General features: G+C 39.4%; 3 protein-coding genes and 2 non-coding genes across 5 annotated transcripts; 1 reads left to right on the forward strand and 4 right to left on the reverse strand.

The window, feature by feature from the left end:
- Positions 1-4,593: 4,593 nt before the first annotated feature.
- On the reverse strand, positions 4,594-6,013 carry LOC125772404 (protein YIPF5 homolog). Its single transcript, XM_049444108.1, has 2 exons — positions 5,796-6,013; positions 4,594-5,737 (listed from the first exon to the last, which is right to left on the reverse strand). The coding sequence occupies exon 2, from the start codon at positions 5,719-5,721 to the stop codon at positions 4,951-4,953; it is 771 nt and encodes a 256-aa protein (XP_049300065.1). The 5' UTR covers positions 5,722-5,737; positions 5,796-6,013; the 3' UTR covers positions 4,594-4,950.
- Positions 6,014-6,225: 212 nt separating this feature from the next.
- On the forward strand, positions 6,226-7,265 carry LOC125772407 (glutathione S-transferase 1-1). Its single transcript, XM_049444110.1, has 2 exons — positions 6,226-6,547; positions 6,618-7,265. The coding sequence occupies exons 1-2, from the start codon at positions 6,413-6,415 to the stop codon at positions 7,182-7,184; spliced, it is 702 nt and encodes a 233-aa protein (XP_049300067.1). The 5' UTR covers positions 6,226-6,412; the 3' UTR covers positions 7,185-7,265.
- On the reverse strand, positions 7,200-8,663 carry LOC125772400 (transmembrane protein 199). Its single transcript, XM_049444104.1, has 2 exons — positions 7,678-8,663; positions 7,200-7,608 (listed from the first exon to the last, which is right to left on the reverse strand). Exons 1-2 carry the CDS (start codon positions 8,297-8,299, stop codon positions 7,280-7,282), a joined length of 951 nt encoding a protein of 316 aa, XP_049300061.1. The 5' UTR covers positions 8,300-8,663; the 3' UTR covers positions 7,200-7,279.
- A 3,588-nt stretch (positions 8,664-12,251) lies between these two features.
- Positions 12,252-12,323, reverse strand: Trnah-gug (transfer RNA histidin (anticodon GUG)). The gene has a single exon. It is a non-coding gene; the product is annotated as a tRNA-His (tRNA).
- Positions 12,324-12,679: 356 nt separating this feature from the next.
- Trnav-aac (transfer RNA valine (anticodon AAC)) lies at positions 12,680-12,752 on the reverse strand. The gene has a single exon. It is a non-coding gene; the product is annotated as a tRNA-Val (tRNA).
- Between the last annotated feature and the right edge of the window lie 2,532 nt (positions 12,753-15,284).

Consider the following 15,284-nt stretch of genomic DNA (forward strand, 5'->3'; position numbering starts at 1 on the left):
TTCCACACTTGAGATTCAATTTTCGTTTCGTTTAAAAAAATTGTTTTTGTTTAAAATCCATTTTGAAGATTGAATTACCACCAAAACCACCTTATTAATCGTTTTGCTTACATGTAACCAATTCAAGGTTATACATCACGTTCTACGGAGGCATCTTTAAAGAATATAAAAATGTAATGCAACTTATTGATATTGATATATAAGCACTTGATAGTTTTAGTGAGAAGGAGTGACTGAACTACGAAAGCACTTTGACAAAATAAATTAGTAAGAATCTATGACTGAGAATAATTTGTCTCGCACCAGTTTTCGAGTTATGCTCCATTGCAACTGTCCCAACGGGAGACGAATAAAAAATTCCTGCAAATAGACTTTTTTAGGCATGGCCAAAATGATTTTGAAAACAATGTTCAAAATCACTGTTGATCATTGCAATGTCTAGAAAAAAAACTCTTGGCTTTGTTCTTTTACTGCTTTACAACTTTGCCCAATATCAATCCCAAAATATTATCGAAACATTATGCATTAAAGTTGAAGTATGAAGTGTGTCATAGCCCAAAACATTCTCTAACTATTTGAGTGAATGATGATGAATTTTATTCTTGTTATTGATCGCGTTTATACGCGCATTTAGCATTCTTTCAACACTTATCTTATCTTGCAATTCCCAGAATCATGAACCAGCTGCCTTTCGCAAATAAGTTCAAGATAAAGAAGGTTGCTGGTCCTAATACCCATATTGCATAAGAGAGAATTAAATTCTTAAGTCTTCTTCTTCTTGGCCTAACGACCTTACAGGCCACGCCGGCCAGTTCTGGCTTCCTAGACTTATTTTACCACGTAGCCGGATAGTCAGTCCTTGCTACGGGAGGACGGTCCGGATGGGATTTGAACCCGGTCCGGCCGTGTGGACTGGCGCCGTTTATCACATGCACCACCGGGCCGCCCCTTAAGTTCTTTTTCTTAAGTAGAGAAATTAAATTCTTTACATTGATTTTGGCTTATCAGGGAATAAGTTATTGGGTTTTGACAAAGTTGATTTACATGTTTTAATCATACGAATAACGATGATCAAAGTTGAAATTTTCGAAAATAGGAAATGTTAAGCAGTGTCCAGAACATATAATTTCTAAGTGTAAAACATACTACAGTGGACGGGATCTATGTCAACCGGCTAAGAAATAACATTAGTGCACTCAAGGTAGAGAAGTGTCGAATAAAGATGTGTTTGATAGATCATTAAAGATTACAGTGTGGCTTATGAAATTTGAAATAATTTGAAATATGAAATGAAATATCCAATACGTAATAATATAAGAACGGAACTTATTACTGCCTACGCTGGGTTATTTATTGTTATCGATCAATCGATAACGAATCGATCAATCAACCCGCATCAACCGAAACCAAGATTGGCACAATAGTTGACCATACTTTCATTCCTTTCTTCAATTGTTTACATACATAGGAATGAAACAGTGAAATAATTTGTTTTCCTCGTGACAACATCATGTCTCACAGTTTTGAAAATGATCTTTTATTTCTTTGCTATGGTAATTAAATAAACATTATCCCGTAAAACTAGATATGTAGAAATAACTAGTGGTAAAAATATTTAAATAATTAGCACCATCCTAAAATCAAGGACAGGATGACTTTACATTTCCAAAAGCAGCCCGGGCTTTAAACAAAATTTTCTTCTACAAGAACGCTTGAAGGATGCAGAACAGGTTGTCGACATACCAGTCGATTGCTAGCTACGAAATGGGCAAAGAATGTGTAATTGAATTTCCGTTCCAATTTGATTGTCTCAGCTTCTCCGGCTACGAATAAAAATCGCATTTCATGGCCGTTCGTTGCTTGTTTTTTTCTTTTTGTTTCTCCTTATACCTAGTTTTTAGTTAAGGGTCGAGTTTTGTATCCTTTTTTTATTTTGGAATTCTGTCCACCTGCCAGCAGTTTCGAGAAGCTTCTCAAAGCTGAACGATTCCTGTGCCCGTTTAGAAACCGCCATCGAAAACGCATCGCTTGCTACGAATTAAGAAATCATCCCTCTGCGCTCTTCCTGCTGATTTGATTTAGTTGGTGCGTTTGCACTATGATGCTACAGCACAGTGGCAGAGGAATGATCATAATAGTCATGTTTTATATTTTAATTTGTGTGCTGATTTATGCACATTACAATAAAGCATCTTAAAACTGTATTTATAATTTCAATCAATCATTTATAACATTTTACTTTTATAACTTCATTTCCTTTTTAACACTTTAAACAATTTTGAACATTATTAATGCGATATTATTGACTAAAAAAAATACGCTAGAAGCTACCGGGCTAAATAAAAGTTATCGAGAAGACTTTAGGCATTTTTCTTCCTCCAACATTGCACGGCTGTCGTTAGTTTTCGGCATCATTTAACTTCAATTTTATCTACCGAATGAGGCAACAAAAAATGTTCGAATTTCTCTCCACAAAAAACCCAAAATGCCTCCGGCCGGCATTTGATTCAATTGGTTTCACCTGGTCACGCGCATCAGCGAAACTAGCCGCGCGAATGACACATTAGGGTGTGTTTTTCACGTGGTTGTTTTAAAAGCTGTGGCTTGACTTCTGTTTTGTTTTCTACCTTTCCATATTACCCTCGTACAAGGCGCGGTACATTTGTTCCCCATACACACAAGGCACGTACATGCACCTTGCACTTTGAGAGAATAGGATAGAGTGCAACTAGTACGGTCGGTTGACTTCATATGGTCGTATCGTGTACAAGCTGAACGTAAACGGATATCTCCTGTCCAGGGATGAGTCGGTTTGGTGTGCGACTAATTTATGAGACTATAAGGTGAGTTCGACTATTCACCGCATCATGACCGTGTAGCGGATGGAATTGTGTTCTTTCTAGCAAATAAAAAAAAAACCACCCCACACGAACTATGGCCACTGCAGCGGGGCATTCAACGTTCCACTAGAGTACAGAGAGCAGGCCCTTGCAAATCGAATTAGTTTACCAATCTTCCCAGTTCCAATTAGTGCCACCGTGGACTTGGCCGAAAATTGACCTCGCATCGGTTCACCGGAGAACATTCGCCGACGGGGGGTTTTCAGTGGTGATGCCTGCGTAGGAGAGACAAAGGTGTGCACGAAATCATTTGACGGTTCATTAGCGCGGACCAATATTGGGGCAAGCCCTGTGTTGTGTCAGTCGCCTGCTTACACTACATCCGTTAGTCGTTGGCAAATGTGTTTCGATTCAATAACTCGAACACCGAGGTGGTCTACACATACGAATGATTCGCCGATGCGAGAGCTAATTAATTTGTGCAACCGGATGACTCCTTCTGGTTAGTTTTTTCCGGGAGAAAAGTCCCCGGTTGCATGGCAGGAATGTTTAGTGCGAGGAACGACAAAGCCGTATCAAATGGCCAACGCTTGTTTTACTTTACAGACTTACTGAGCGCTGGTGGAACAAAATATAAATAACTAGCTGTGCCGGCAAATCAAGATTTACTGGAAAAATTGCCCTTATTCTGGACATAACGCTTGACAATTTCTTCGAATAATAGGCCTATTAATGCCTATTATGTTGGAGGAATGGAGGAATTTTAAATTACCATTCTCGATCGAACATATATTGCCAATCAAAAAACTTTTTCTTTCTTCTTCTTTTGTGGCACTAAAGCTTCAGGAGGTATTTCAGACTTTCCTTGACGATTGGGATTTACTACCAGTCGCGAACCACAACACAAACACCTTTTCATAAAACACACTATGTTACAATATTATTTAGAAAATAAAAGAACGAACAGAATTGGCCACAGGACACCTAGCGAAACGAAAAGTACTTATCAACCTATTCTCATATCTAACGAACGTTCAAATTTGCCGTAGATTAGATTATATTAGCATGTATTAGACCGGGCAGCTCGGTGGTGTATGTAATAAATGGCGCCGGTTTCACACGACAGGACCGGATATGAAATCCCATCCGGACCGTCGCCCGTAGCAATGATTGACTATCCGGCTACTTGGTATAAATAAGTCTATTAAGCCAGAAATGGCCGGCATTACCTCTAAGGTCGTTAAGCCAAAGAAAGAGAGAAAGAGAAAACCTTAGATAAGAGAAAATGAGCATATGAAAAGATAAAAATATTCACATTGACATTTAACTCTTCAAAAGCTACGTTAACATCAACAAAATTAATTACAATTATCAAAAAAATGTTTCATTTTAAGCGATTTTAATCGCTTTCTCTACTTATTTGATTCATCAAGTACTACATCTTAACGGAAGAGATTTTACCGGTTGGGTTGCCCGGTATCATTCGTATTGCATGATCACCCCTGCCAGAATCTGGCACTTAACTTGGACAACCTGACCTACTTAGTATGGTCGATAAAACATTTTAGAACACCCATTAGAAGAAAGCTTCTTTATTTATTAGGTTATCATTGTTTACACACAATTTCATAGTGCTTACTTGGACAACTTCACTTAACTGCACCTACATTAATACATTTCTAATTTCTACGTAGAATCACAAGCATACAGTTAGGCGATGCTCCTTGCTACTGTTTTGAATGCTTACTCGATATTGTAAAATCACATTAATCAATTAAATAGATGTTTAATCGAAGTAGTCATTATAATTAAATATTTTAAATAGACATTAAAATAAGAGTATAAAAGGGGACCGTTTTGGAGTTGGGATTCATTTCATTAGTGGATGGCAAATAAAGTAGTGTAATTTGGCATTGGATAGTATCCAAATACAACGGATATATTGCATGCCCGTACTCATTTTTCATTCATCATTTTTGTCCCTAGCGATTTAATCATTTTTTTAAAGTTTAATTGTTCTGAAATTTCAGCATTACTCTTGTATTGAGATTCGAAAAACGAAACACATCACATTACATTACACGATGGTAGATAAACATAAAGACACGTGTTAAAATAAAACAAGCATAGCAAAGATCGTAAATAACAATGAGGATGGGTACGCTAACAAGTACCGCTGGTTTGGATCACCGGTCATAAGACAAAACATTCGGCTCGAGTACAGCGTTGCTAGCAGGATGGACGTTCCAGCCAACACAATACCGTAAAAGTTGTTCAGCGAGGTAAACAGTCCAATCACTGCCAGGAACACGACCGTCAACATGCTGTAACCGAGCACGCTGGCCACACCCGCTACAGTCACATGCCATTCAACCCCTTGGCACATTAGCCAGATGAGACAGTACATGGCCAGTACGGATATTGTTGACAAACCGTAAATGTAACCAAACTGGGCTTTGCTGTTCGAGATAGATAGACAAGCGGCAAGCGTAACACAGAACATGATTGGACCAGCCAGGTCTGTTTCTTTAAACAGATAGTCTAAAGTGTCTGCCGTGGTATCGTAACTCTGGAAGGGATTTAGTACACGGATTGCTTTTTCCAGTATCCGCCGAGGATATATCTCCAGTTCTTCTAGCAGTGGCAGCTCGTCAAACTCAGTTGTCCCATTAAAATCACCATAATTCGTTGTATACATTAAAGGTGGTAGGCCGTAGTGATTCTGCTGCTGATATATAACGTCCGACTGCGGCAAATCATTCCAAAACGTTTCCTTCGCGTTGAATGCTTGAGAATCAAACCCCTGCGACTGGTCGTTGAAACCGTCATAAGCATCCTCTGACTGATTTGCCCAGTATTGATTGTCCGTTTGGTTGAACATCTTTGGTATGAGTTTACTGCAAGAGAGTTGCATGTTACTTATGGAGCGTTAAACATACTTTGAAACAAAATTACTTGCTCGCTGGTCAACACGCCCTTCCAAACAATAACACTGTCCCGCACAAGAGCTGTTTAAAGCTACGTCAACAATGTCAGATGTTGTGACAGCATCCGATTGACGGAACCACGGAACTGTTATAACTTGTGTTTTTCATTCTTTTCTGCAAGCTTAAATAGCACCGATTCATTAATTTAATTGATGAAAAAATACTATCAAAACATTCATTTGTCGAGAATAAACGACAACCGTTGGCTTACATGCTTGGCTTGGTCGTTCTCGAAAAAAAATTAATCAAATTCAAGAATCTTTACATGTTCTGCATTTGCGCATAACTGCATTTAATGTATCGTAACAACTTACGCATACACTAATGATCGGGTACATGCGCATACTCACACAACTAACTAAAATGAGCGTTATAAATAAATTCCTTCCAATCTACTTTCACTGCCCACAACCTGGAGATACTCCTAACCGGTTTTTACCTTTTGCTGGCTTCCTGTGCTAACTGCATCCTACACGTATCTCTAACGTATTAATAATTGCGATTAACTAGCCGCATACATCATTTGTGCAACGGAGCTCGATCGCTTTGCATTCATTCAGATTTGCTCCAATACAATACTGTGCAATGAAGCTGTACGCGGTATCTGATGGTCCACCATCGCTGGCTGTTCGGATGGCACTCGAAGCGCTCAATATTCCTTACGACCACATAAGCGTGGATTACGGCAAAGCGGAACATCTTACGGAGGATTACGAAAAGGTAATTTGTTTGTTAAGCCCTTACACAACTCTTTTTTTTACTTCCATTACACATTTCTGAATGAACATAGATGAATCCGCAAAAGGAGATTCCAGTGCTGGATGATGATGGATTCTTTTTAAGCGAGAGTAATGCGATCCTGCAGTATCTCTGCGAAAAGTATGCCCCAACGAGCGAGCTGTACCCGAAGGATCCGAAGGAACGTGCCTTGGTTAACCATCGGCTTTGCTTTAATTTGGCCTTTCTCTATCCGCAAATTTCGGCCTACGTTATGGCACCGATCTTTTTCGACTACGAGCGCACGGATATGGGCTTAAAGAAGTTGAACATGGCATTGGCTGCGTTTGAGACGTATCTGAAGCGTACCGGTACGAAGTACGTCGCCGGCAACGGGCTTACCATTGCCGATTTCCCGCTCGTAACGTCCGTCATGTGTTTGGAAGCGATCGCGTTCAATTTGGGCGAAAATTACCCCACTGTTCAGCAGTGGTATACGGGTTTCAAGCAAGCTCACGCTAACCTGTGGGCCATCGCTGCGAAGGGAATGGAAGAGATAGCCGAATTCGAGAAGAACCCACCCGATCTATCCGGAATGGTTCACCCGATCCATCCGATTCGCAAGGTCGGAGCAAAATAAAAATACGGCAACAGGTTACGCTTTGCTAACAAGATGCATTTTTCTCAATAAACTTCGTCTAACCGACAAGCATTACATTAACGGGGCGTTACATTTCATTCATCGTGCTCCTTTGTGCTGATGTTCTTGTGGGTTGATTTGAACTTGGTCACTGGGACAGCTTTCTGTACGGCAGATGATGGAGTTTCCTTTGCGATGAATGCCGGTGGTGGCGGTAGATCGTACTCTTCATTCAACTTCTTCGCCAGGAAGTAGATTTCCGCCAGTGCGATTATAAGTGCGATGATAATACCGAGCAACAAACGGAACCCAAAGTCTAACTGCCCTATCAGCAACTCGATGCCGATGAATCCGAATGCAAAACCAGCGGCAACAGAAAACAGAAACTGAGCCACCGCAATCAAATGTCGATTGATTTGTTTCACTAAAAGACAAAGAAGCAGTAAACGTAAATAAATCATTACATCAACCTTACTTTAGTAGTGTTAATTACTCTGATAGCTAATCGTCTCCTCGGGCATGTGCTTGCGAATACTGTCGACATTTTTCGTCATTCGATGATACTCCCGATCCTCCTGTTCCTTTCGCAGCCGCTGGCATCGTGCTTCCAGTTCCGGGTTTCTCTCCTGTATTGGGTTAACTGGCAGTTTCAGTTGGCAGCCGTTTAACAGCGTATGCAAGTACGGTACAGTTGGGTCAGTTTGACGCATTTCCTTGAGCGTTCTGTATAGCCACATTATATCACTGAGATTCAACAGTGTTACATCAGTGCTCGTATTTTGTGAATTGTCTTGCTTCTGGTCAATCAAATCAATGGAGTTCAATTCACATTGTTGATCCTTAATGTCGGCCACCATCTGACTAAGTAGGTTCCGCTCATCCGTGGTAAAATCAATCGATCCATGCTTCTGTTTTCCATCGTCTGTAGAGCTCATCTTGTTAATGGTTGTTTTGCCTCTTTTTCCAGCATTGATAGTGCTGTAAATTTCTCGCACCGCAGCCGGGGATGATGGTGATACCGATAGATTACTGCCGATAAACTTGCGCAACTCTTTAGACGGCACGATCCGAATCGTTGGATCCGTAATCGGTAATTTATTCATCATATCACTCATGATTTCTTAATTGTTCGATAAAAGTATTGTCGTGCCGTGAGTATTAAACACTGTACACTGTAAAACTCACTGATTTTTATACAAGAACAACCTCATGTGACCAAACCAGATGTTTTCACGGCAAACCACGGTTTTCACGGTAGAAATTTCATCAGCATTAGTTCCGCACAATACTCTGATACAAAACTGACGCAACCTTATTTTACTGTAGTTGCCCGATAATTTGGAATGAACCTATTAACTATTTATATCATATGCCGTGCGACTGATTTTTCATTTATAAAATCTAGTTTCTATAAGCAGATGCAATAATGATCAAAATATTTACAGAAAAAGGCAATGGCACTTTTGACAGCCAAGAGTTGACAGCGTCTGTCAGTGGGCTGATTCAATTTTTTCAAACAAGCGGTTGGATAAAGAACGAATGGAAATGCATGTACAGGTGATAGTTAAAATACGCGATATTGCAGATAAGAATCATTAACATTTTGAAATTGGACAGTTAAACGATTTTATAGCACAACATTTAAGCGCAAATATGTAAGTACAAACTTGTGGGACAATGCCAATTATTTAATTAAAATTATTTTGTTACCTTTTCTTCAATGTTTTCTTCCAAAAAATTGAAAGAATTATGAATGTAGGTAGTGTGCGAAATTCACCAGATACAAAGAAGAAAACCGATTCTTAAATTTGAAAATCTAAAACAAAATTGCGCCGAGATTCGATAGACTATGATAGTGTATCTCGTGTGTCTACTACCTGTTATCTGTATTTATTTTTTATAGCGAACATTTTATGGTAAACAAATTATTATTCCAAACGCATCCCTTGTCGGGTACGAAGAGAAAATAAAACGAATTGGTGATGTATTTTCACCGGGTAAGAGAGCTTAAAATATCGTTCCAATACCCAGGACACTATTGTGAGACGTTGAACTTCTCTATAAAAAAATGGATTTTTAGCAAGTTACTTATTATGGTTTTTTTGGTATAAACTTAGGTTTAAAATCAGGTCTTGTTTAAATTATAGAATGTTTCTATTCTGCGTTATGGGACTGTTTAATAAAACATTTTGTTATTATTTAAGAAAAACCAGTTTAGTCCTATAGTTGATCAATTTAATATCCTTTTTTACAATTACGACGCAATTGTATTTTTAGAAACGTATTTTTAGTAATGAAATTGATACTGGCTAGAAAGTGTTTGTAAACGTGTTTATTATATAGTTTGTATCTCACATCTTCTCTATCATTTTATACAAACATGTGCATTTTGAAGTACTGAGGGACAATTATAATAAGGTACTAACAGTGAGGCCCAAGAGCGCGCACAAGTAAATTTTTAAAAGCATATTTAAAGAATCATAAAAGTTACATGATGAATTAAGTTCAATATTTTTGCTTCAATAGGGTACACTTTAAATTGTCAAAAAATCATTACCAGTCTAGTCTATTCCTTATTGGTGTTAATATCATCCCATTTTTATTAACAATTGCTGCGCCAATTGCAAACATGTTTGAAAGGAGCATGAAGATTTTATATTATAGGAAAATCTGCGACCAATTTAGATGTGGTTCAACAGTCGAGTTCCCGAACCCTAGTCAAAAGGATTGCAGTGCAGCCGTTGAAATTGAGACGCAAGACCTTGTGAAACATAGTTTGCATCCAGTCAGGCGTGGAATATTATCCCTTTGCCATCAATCCATCAATCCTTGTTTTGTGCAACAATACTGCGTAACATATTTTGCATTCTCAAATGTGACTTAATTCTATTAGCTATGTTGTATGCATGCTTGAAAAAAATTGTTTGAACATATTTTCGAGCCCCTTCCATTTCTAGAAACTTTAAGATTTTCTCTCCAAAAATATTATACCAGAAAATCTGCTTTAAGAAAAATAATAAAACTTCAATTTATGAACTTAGACTGTAATTTATTCGATAACGTTTAAAACTATTTTATTATCCTTGAGGATTTCATCGGTAAGAACTCCAAATTCATAGATTTTATATTTCTGGCAGTAGTGAAATTTAAATGCAAATGATGAAAATAAGTAGAATAGTCCTCCAAGAATCAACTACAATTGAAAAGTCACTCAAAATTGTTCCCAAAAACAGGGCTTATCAATGAACAGAATCAGATCTCCATTGCAATCGCATCCACTCGACTTTTCCAACACATTGTCGTGATTAATAAGCGGTTGTTTGTGGTAAGTTGATGACGAAGGGATTGAGAAAAGTAATACAGATCAACGTCTAACCAAGGTGTCGGCCACAACGCTAAGGACCAGGACACGTGTACTAGGGTGTGGGATTGTTTTTGTCACTTTCATCTCGCGTAAAGAGCTTACTGATTCCGGCTCCGACTAGAAGTTGTAAAGCCTTCGGGGTATGTTTCTCATTTTGTGACACATTGCACATTGCCACTGGTGGTTTATGGGGAATTAAGAAAATGCACAAGGGTGACAAATAGGGCGTGTGAAATCATTTCCTAATTGATATCTTTATGAAGTGACTAAAATTAAACTTGCACCACATGCAGCTCAAGCAACAAATACGCCAAAAATATCTCTCAGTTTGTGTGCATTTAATTTAGGTTAAAAATCACAATTGTAGTCACATTTCGTTACATAAATTCTATACGTTTATAAACTACAGTGTAACAACCTTTTGGAAAGAATATCAAAGGAATAAATTGGATCATCTTGAATACATCTCTGCTTTTGAACAATTTTTCACAAATACCTCTATCTCACTCTACTCAATAAAGCTTTTTCTGTCGTAGTCACAAACAGCTAACACTCTGACCACCGAAAACTGATGCTGAATTGGAACCTCAGGCACACAACCTACTCAAACACACTCGTACCCCGGATTATGTTTCCACTATTTACACATCAATTAATTCGTATAATGACTTCTTCCGATTGCTCACTCTGCATCCAAACCATTCGACGAAATAGGTTTGCCAGGAAAAGGAACAAACCTTGGACGATCCTGTCCCTATGTTGATCCTTTCTGCCACTCTACGAAGGTGCATTGAGAGTGCGCCTTCGAAATGAACAACAGCTGAATCAACTCTTGCCTGAAGTGGTTACCACAGATTGCTTCCCATGAAGGTATTTCTCTTCAAAAGAAAAGATCTTCGAGGAACACCTTTTGCAAATAAAATGGTTTAAGAAATGAAATGAAGAAATTGCTGGAGAGATCCATTACACATATCGATCTTATTGGTGCATTCATTCGTGGTTACAGAACTGGAATCAATGGAATGAAGATTACCTAATTAGGTCCAATAGGTTCAAAGATCAGCTATTCAATCCAACATTTACTTATATAGTTCCGAAATTTAAAGTTTCATGTCAGTTTCTTATGAATAGCAGAACTTACTAATAGTAAATAACACTTCCGAAAGATGATTTCTACCATCACTCTGTTTACTTCATGTTTATCAAAGGAAGGATATTCCGCTCCTACAATAATCCTTCCACTAGCCAAGGGCAATGCATTAGGCAAATGAGACATCTAATGTAACTTACCGCCAACAGGGGATATGGATTTGTCCTGCTTTATTTTCTGTGCCAGCTCAGAACAAGTCATCCGTAACGCCCGCCAGCGCTAACGCAAGAGCACCTACCGTGTAGTTGAGCTGGTTTTTCAAGCTCTTTTCCACAACCACCCAAAACAGGTAAACAAACCATCGAAAATCTTGGTCTATGGATGTATTATACGCTCATAACACACGACAATAAACGCATAAGAGTGTTACTAAACCTAGGCCAGGCTTATAGGAACACTTATCTATTATTTGCAATTGTTATGGCTATTATTGGGATTTTCCGGAAATAATATGATCTTCAGATATTTAAAAAACATTTTTCGTCTTTCCCGTCTTCCGTGACAGTGTTTGAGAGAGCATGAGAACTGAATGTTCTATCCTCTTCTTTCGCACTGCCGTGACCAGGATTCGAACCTGGGTTACTACGGCCACAACGTAGGGTCCTAACCACTAGACGATCACGGCTACAGACGGTGACTTGCACGAGTTACAGAAAAACACGATCAACTTCCAAGCAATTCCCCACAACTGGGGCATAAAGTGAGCGAGACTTTCATCTGGCCAACGCAAGAGAAAGTACGCTCAAGCCCCCGTAACCAATTGAATGGCGAAACATGAAACAATATCCAATTCAGGGTGGGGTGAGATCAATGCTTGATACAATTCCGAAAAACGAGATCACTTCGGAACCGTCAACGAAAGAGATTGCAAACGAGACTTGGAGTCAGCTTCAGTATCTTGAAGTTAAAAAACAATCACACGATATCGTTGTGAGTAGTAAAAGATTCAAAGCATCACGATCGAAATGATTGATGCCAGTTTGTTTCCGCCCGGGATCGAACCGGGGGCCTTCCGCGTGTTAGGCGGATGTGATAACCACTACACCACGGAAACATCTATTGTTCTCTTCACGTATAAATTTCGTTAATCCACACCATAGCTTTGAATGGAAAAATTCCTCTCTTTTCCAAGAACATCGAGAACAACAATTCGGCATACAGGAGGTACAAAATGGTAACATACATAAATAAATTAACAGAATATTCGATAATACCTTTAGCCGACCAACGGAACGGAACCATGGAACAATCATTGCTTTAACCGGAGGGCATTCGGTGATGCAGTTGAATGGTTATTGATTATTTTCATGACTCATTAGGATAATTGAATCCATACACGAAGTTAATGTATGACTTTGATCCATTTCAGTATTCGTATTACTAACCACATTTATGCTTAACTTAAGGAAAATTTGTTCAATTTATACGATACGATAAAAATCTAAACCAAATTTCCCGAAACACATCCATTACTCATGAAGTTGAACCAACTTTCCAAATTAATTGTAAACAAGCTGTTGATGGCGAGGCTTTTTCTATCGCTCTTTTTTGCTGGCAATTGATTGATGGTTCAACAAGAACGAAAGGCCTAACACGAACCTCCCTGTTGTTTCATACCAATAAAACAATTCCAAGCTACGTTACCAACGCCATGTTGTGTCTATTTCGGCTTTTTTCTGGGAGGTTTTGTTCTATCGCCGTCCTCGGAGCCGATTGACGGAAGAAAAACAACTGCGAGGCAGTTTAAATTTAATTATAAATTGTTGTTTTTCTTCATCCTTGTACAGCCAGAGTTCACATCCATATTGGCCAAAGGATCACCGTCATACGTTACAACTGGAAGTGGCTTGCGGCCAAATTGCAACCAGACGATACGCCACATCCTGCAACAGGAACACGCCACTCAGCTCTTGTCGATGTTTGTCTTAATTTTTCACGGTACCATGTGGGATTTACTGGATGGATTGTGTTTTCAATTAGCGTTGATTGGATGTAGCTGAAAAGTTCGAATGGACGCTGGTAAAACTCCTCAAAAACCCCGAGCAACTCTAATTTATTTGCTATTCTGCAATCGATACGTACTATCACAACTCTTGGACATATTTTACCCAGAAAAATCATCGATCACTTCATATTAAATCAGTTCCAGCGACTTGAAACACCTTTGCCGTCGGTATCTCACTAATCGGTTAATAAGGTTTTGCCAAACACATAAACTACCTTCTGCAAGGGAAAATCTCAGTCTTCCGATATTCCCACCCTGATAAGCTTAGATACGTTATCTACGTGAGTACGAACATTCCTCTCCGCCTGTCTTGTTCCTCTGAGTCCCTGAGACCTCCTGGAAGGAAGATCGGAAAATCAGAGATTAGAGTGTTGTTTTCCTTGGCATTTGGCCAATCGCTTTTCCGATAAATGTGATCTCGTCCATTTCATTCCATCTCTCATACTATCTTCTATCATCTACTGCTGTCGCATGTTACTCTTGTATTGCCGTTGCCAATTAACAATTGCGCATGGCATTGACGTCACCAAACGGCGCTTCCTCTTCGCGTGCGCGATACATTATCTCTTTCGCTTGTCATCTCGCTTCTCCAAACAATTCCTACTGATTCTCTCTCTCTTTCTCCATGCCTCAAAGACCTCCTTGGTGTCCTTACGTGGTTGAGATGAACGCACCAGAAGGAGAAAGATCCTTATCAGAAAGTCTACACTACTCCATTACCATTTATGGATGTCTTCCGCGCTGAGGATCGGAGAGAAGAGATAAATACATAATCCTTCTAATTTTCCTAAATCACTAATCGTTCTCACCCTCCTTACTGACTGACCCACACGTAGCACGTTCTTATGTTCACAATTGCGAAATGAATCGTTTGTCCATCTTTTTATCCTCAAAGTAACTTATGTGTTTTGAGTTTTACATAGGAAGAATACAATTCTCACATAAATGACAGTCGTGCAAGCGAGTGCTCAGCCTCCAAAGCAAACATCTTCCCCTGCAGAATTGTAAATCAGATTTGGAAAATAAATAATCGCTTATGTGCAGCACGCGTGTCCTCGCGAAATGATCCGAGTGTGACCAGAGCCTGAACGGGGCCATGGCGATGAGTGAAAGAGTGGGAAGATTGTGAGAGTTGAGTTTTCCGTTTTTCAAGCATAACTGAAAAGAACCGAACTCAGTCGAAAAGCCTTTCCTTACTCACTCTTTTCCGCTTTTCTGCTTTGCCGAGCTGTGGAGGTCCCAGAAGGTCCGCGGATTATGTGCAGATCAGTGTCGTGTGTCCTACCTTTCCAGCGAACGGGGAAAAGGAACACCGACGGCCTCTCTTTCCTATGTTCTCCCTTCCTTTCTGCTGGTTCTTGTCTATCTGAATCTGGCCTACCACACACATAAGCATTAAATTTGTTTACCTTGCTGCTTCCATTCCGGATTTTCTACTTTGTGCAACGCTATCCTTGCGGCAGGGAACCGAAGCATGCGGAAGGACTTCCCTTCGACTAGTCCATCCGGACAAGGAGCTGTTCCAATGGCATCGAACTGAACTAGACTCACTTTTGAACGAACTGTCGGATCGAATAGGTG

Source organism: Anopheles funestus, chromosome 3RL, assembly GCF_943734845.2.
Source record: "Anopheles funestus chromosome 3RL, idAnoFuneDA-416_04, whole genome shotgun sequence".
Taxonomy (NCBI): Eukaryota; Metazoa; Arthropoda; class Insecta; order Diptera; family Culicidae; genus Anopheles; species Anopheles funestus.

What these genes read in the sequence shown, in the direction of transcription:
- LOC125772404 (XM_049444108.1), bottom strand. Translation starts at nt 5,721, where the DNA reads ATGTTCAACCAAACGGACAATCAATACTGGGCAAATCAGTCAGAGGAT.
- LOC125772407 (XM_049444110.1), top strand. Translation starts at nt 6,413, where the DNA reads ATGAAGCTGTACGCGGTATCTGATGGTCCACCATCGCTGGCTGTTCGG. An exon ending in TTACGGAGGATTACGAAAAG is followed by an intron (nt 6,548 to 6,617) that starts GTAATTTGTTTG and finishes GAATGAACATAG; the next exon opens with ATGAATCCGCAAAAGGAGAT.
- LOC125772400 (XM_049444104.1), bottom strand. Translation starts at nt 8,299, where the DNA reads ATGAGTGATATGATGAATAAATTACCGATTACGGATCCAACGATTCGG. An exon ending in GGAGACGATTAGCTATCAGA is followed by an intron (nt 7,609 to 7,677) that starts GTAATTAACACT and finishes TTTGTCTTTTAG; the next exon opens with TGAAACAAATCAATCGACAT.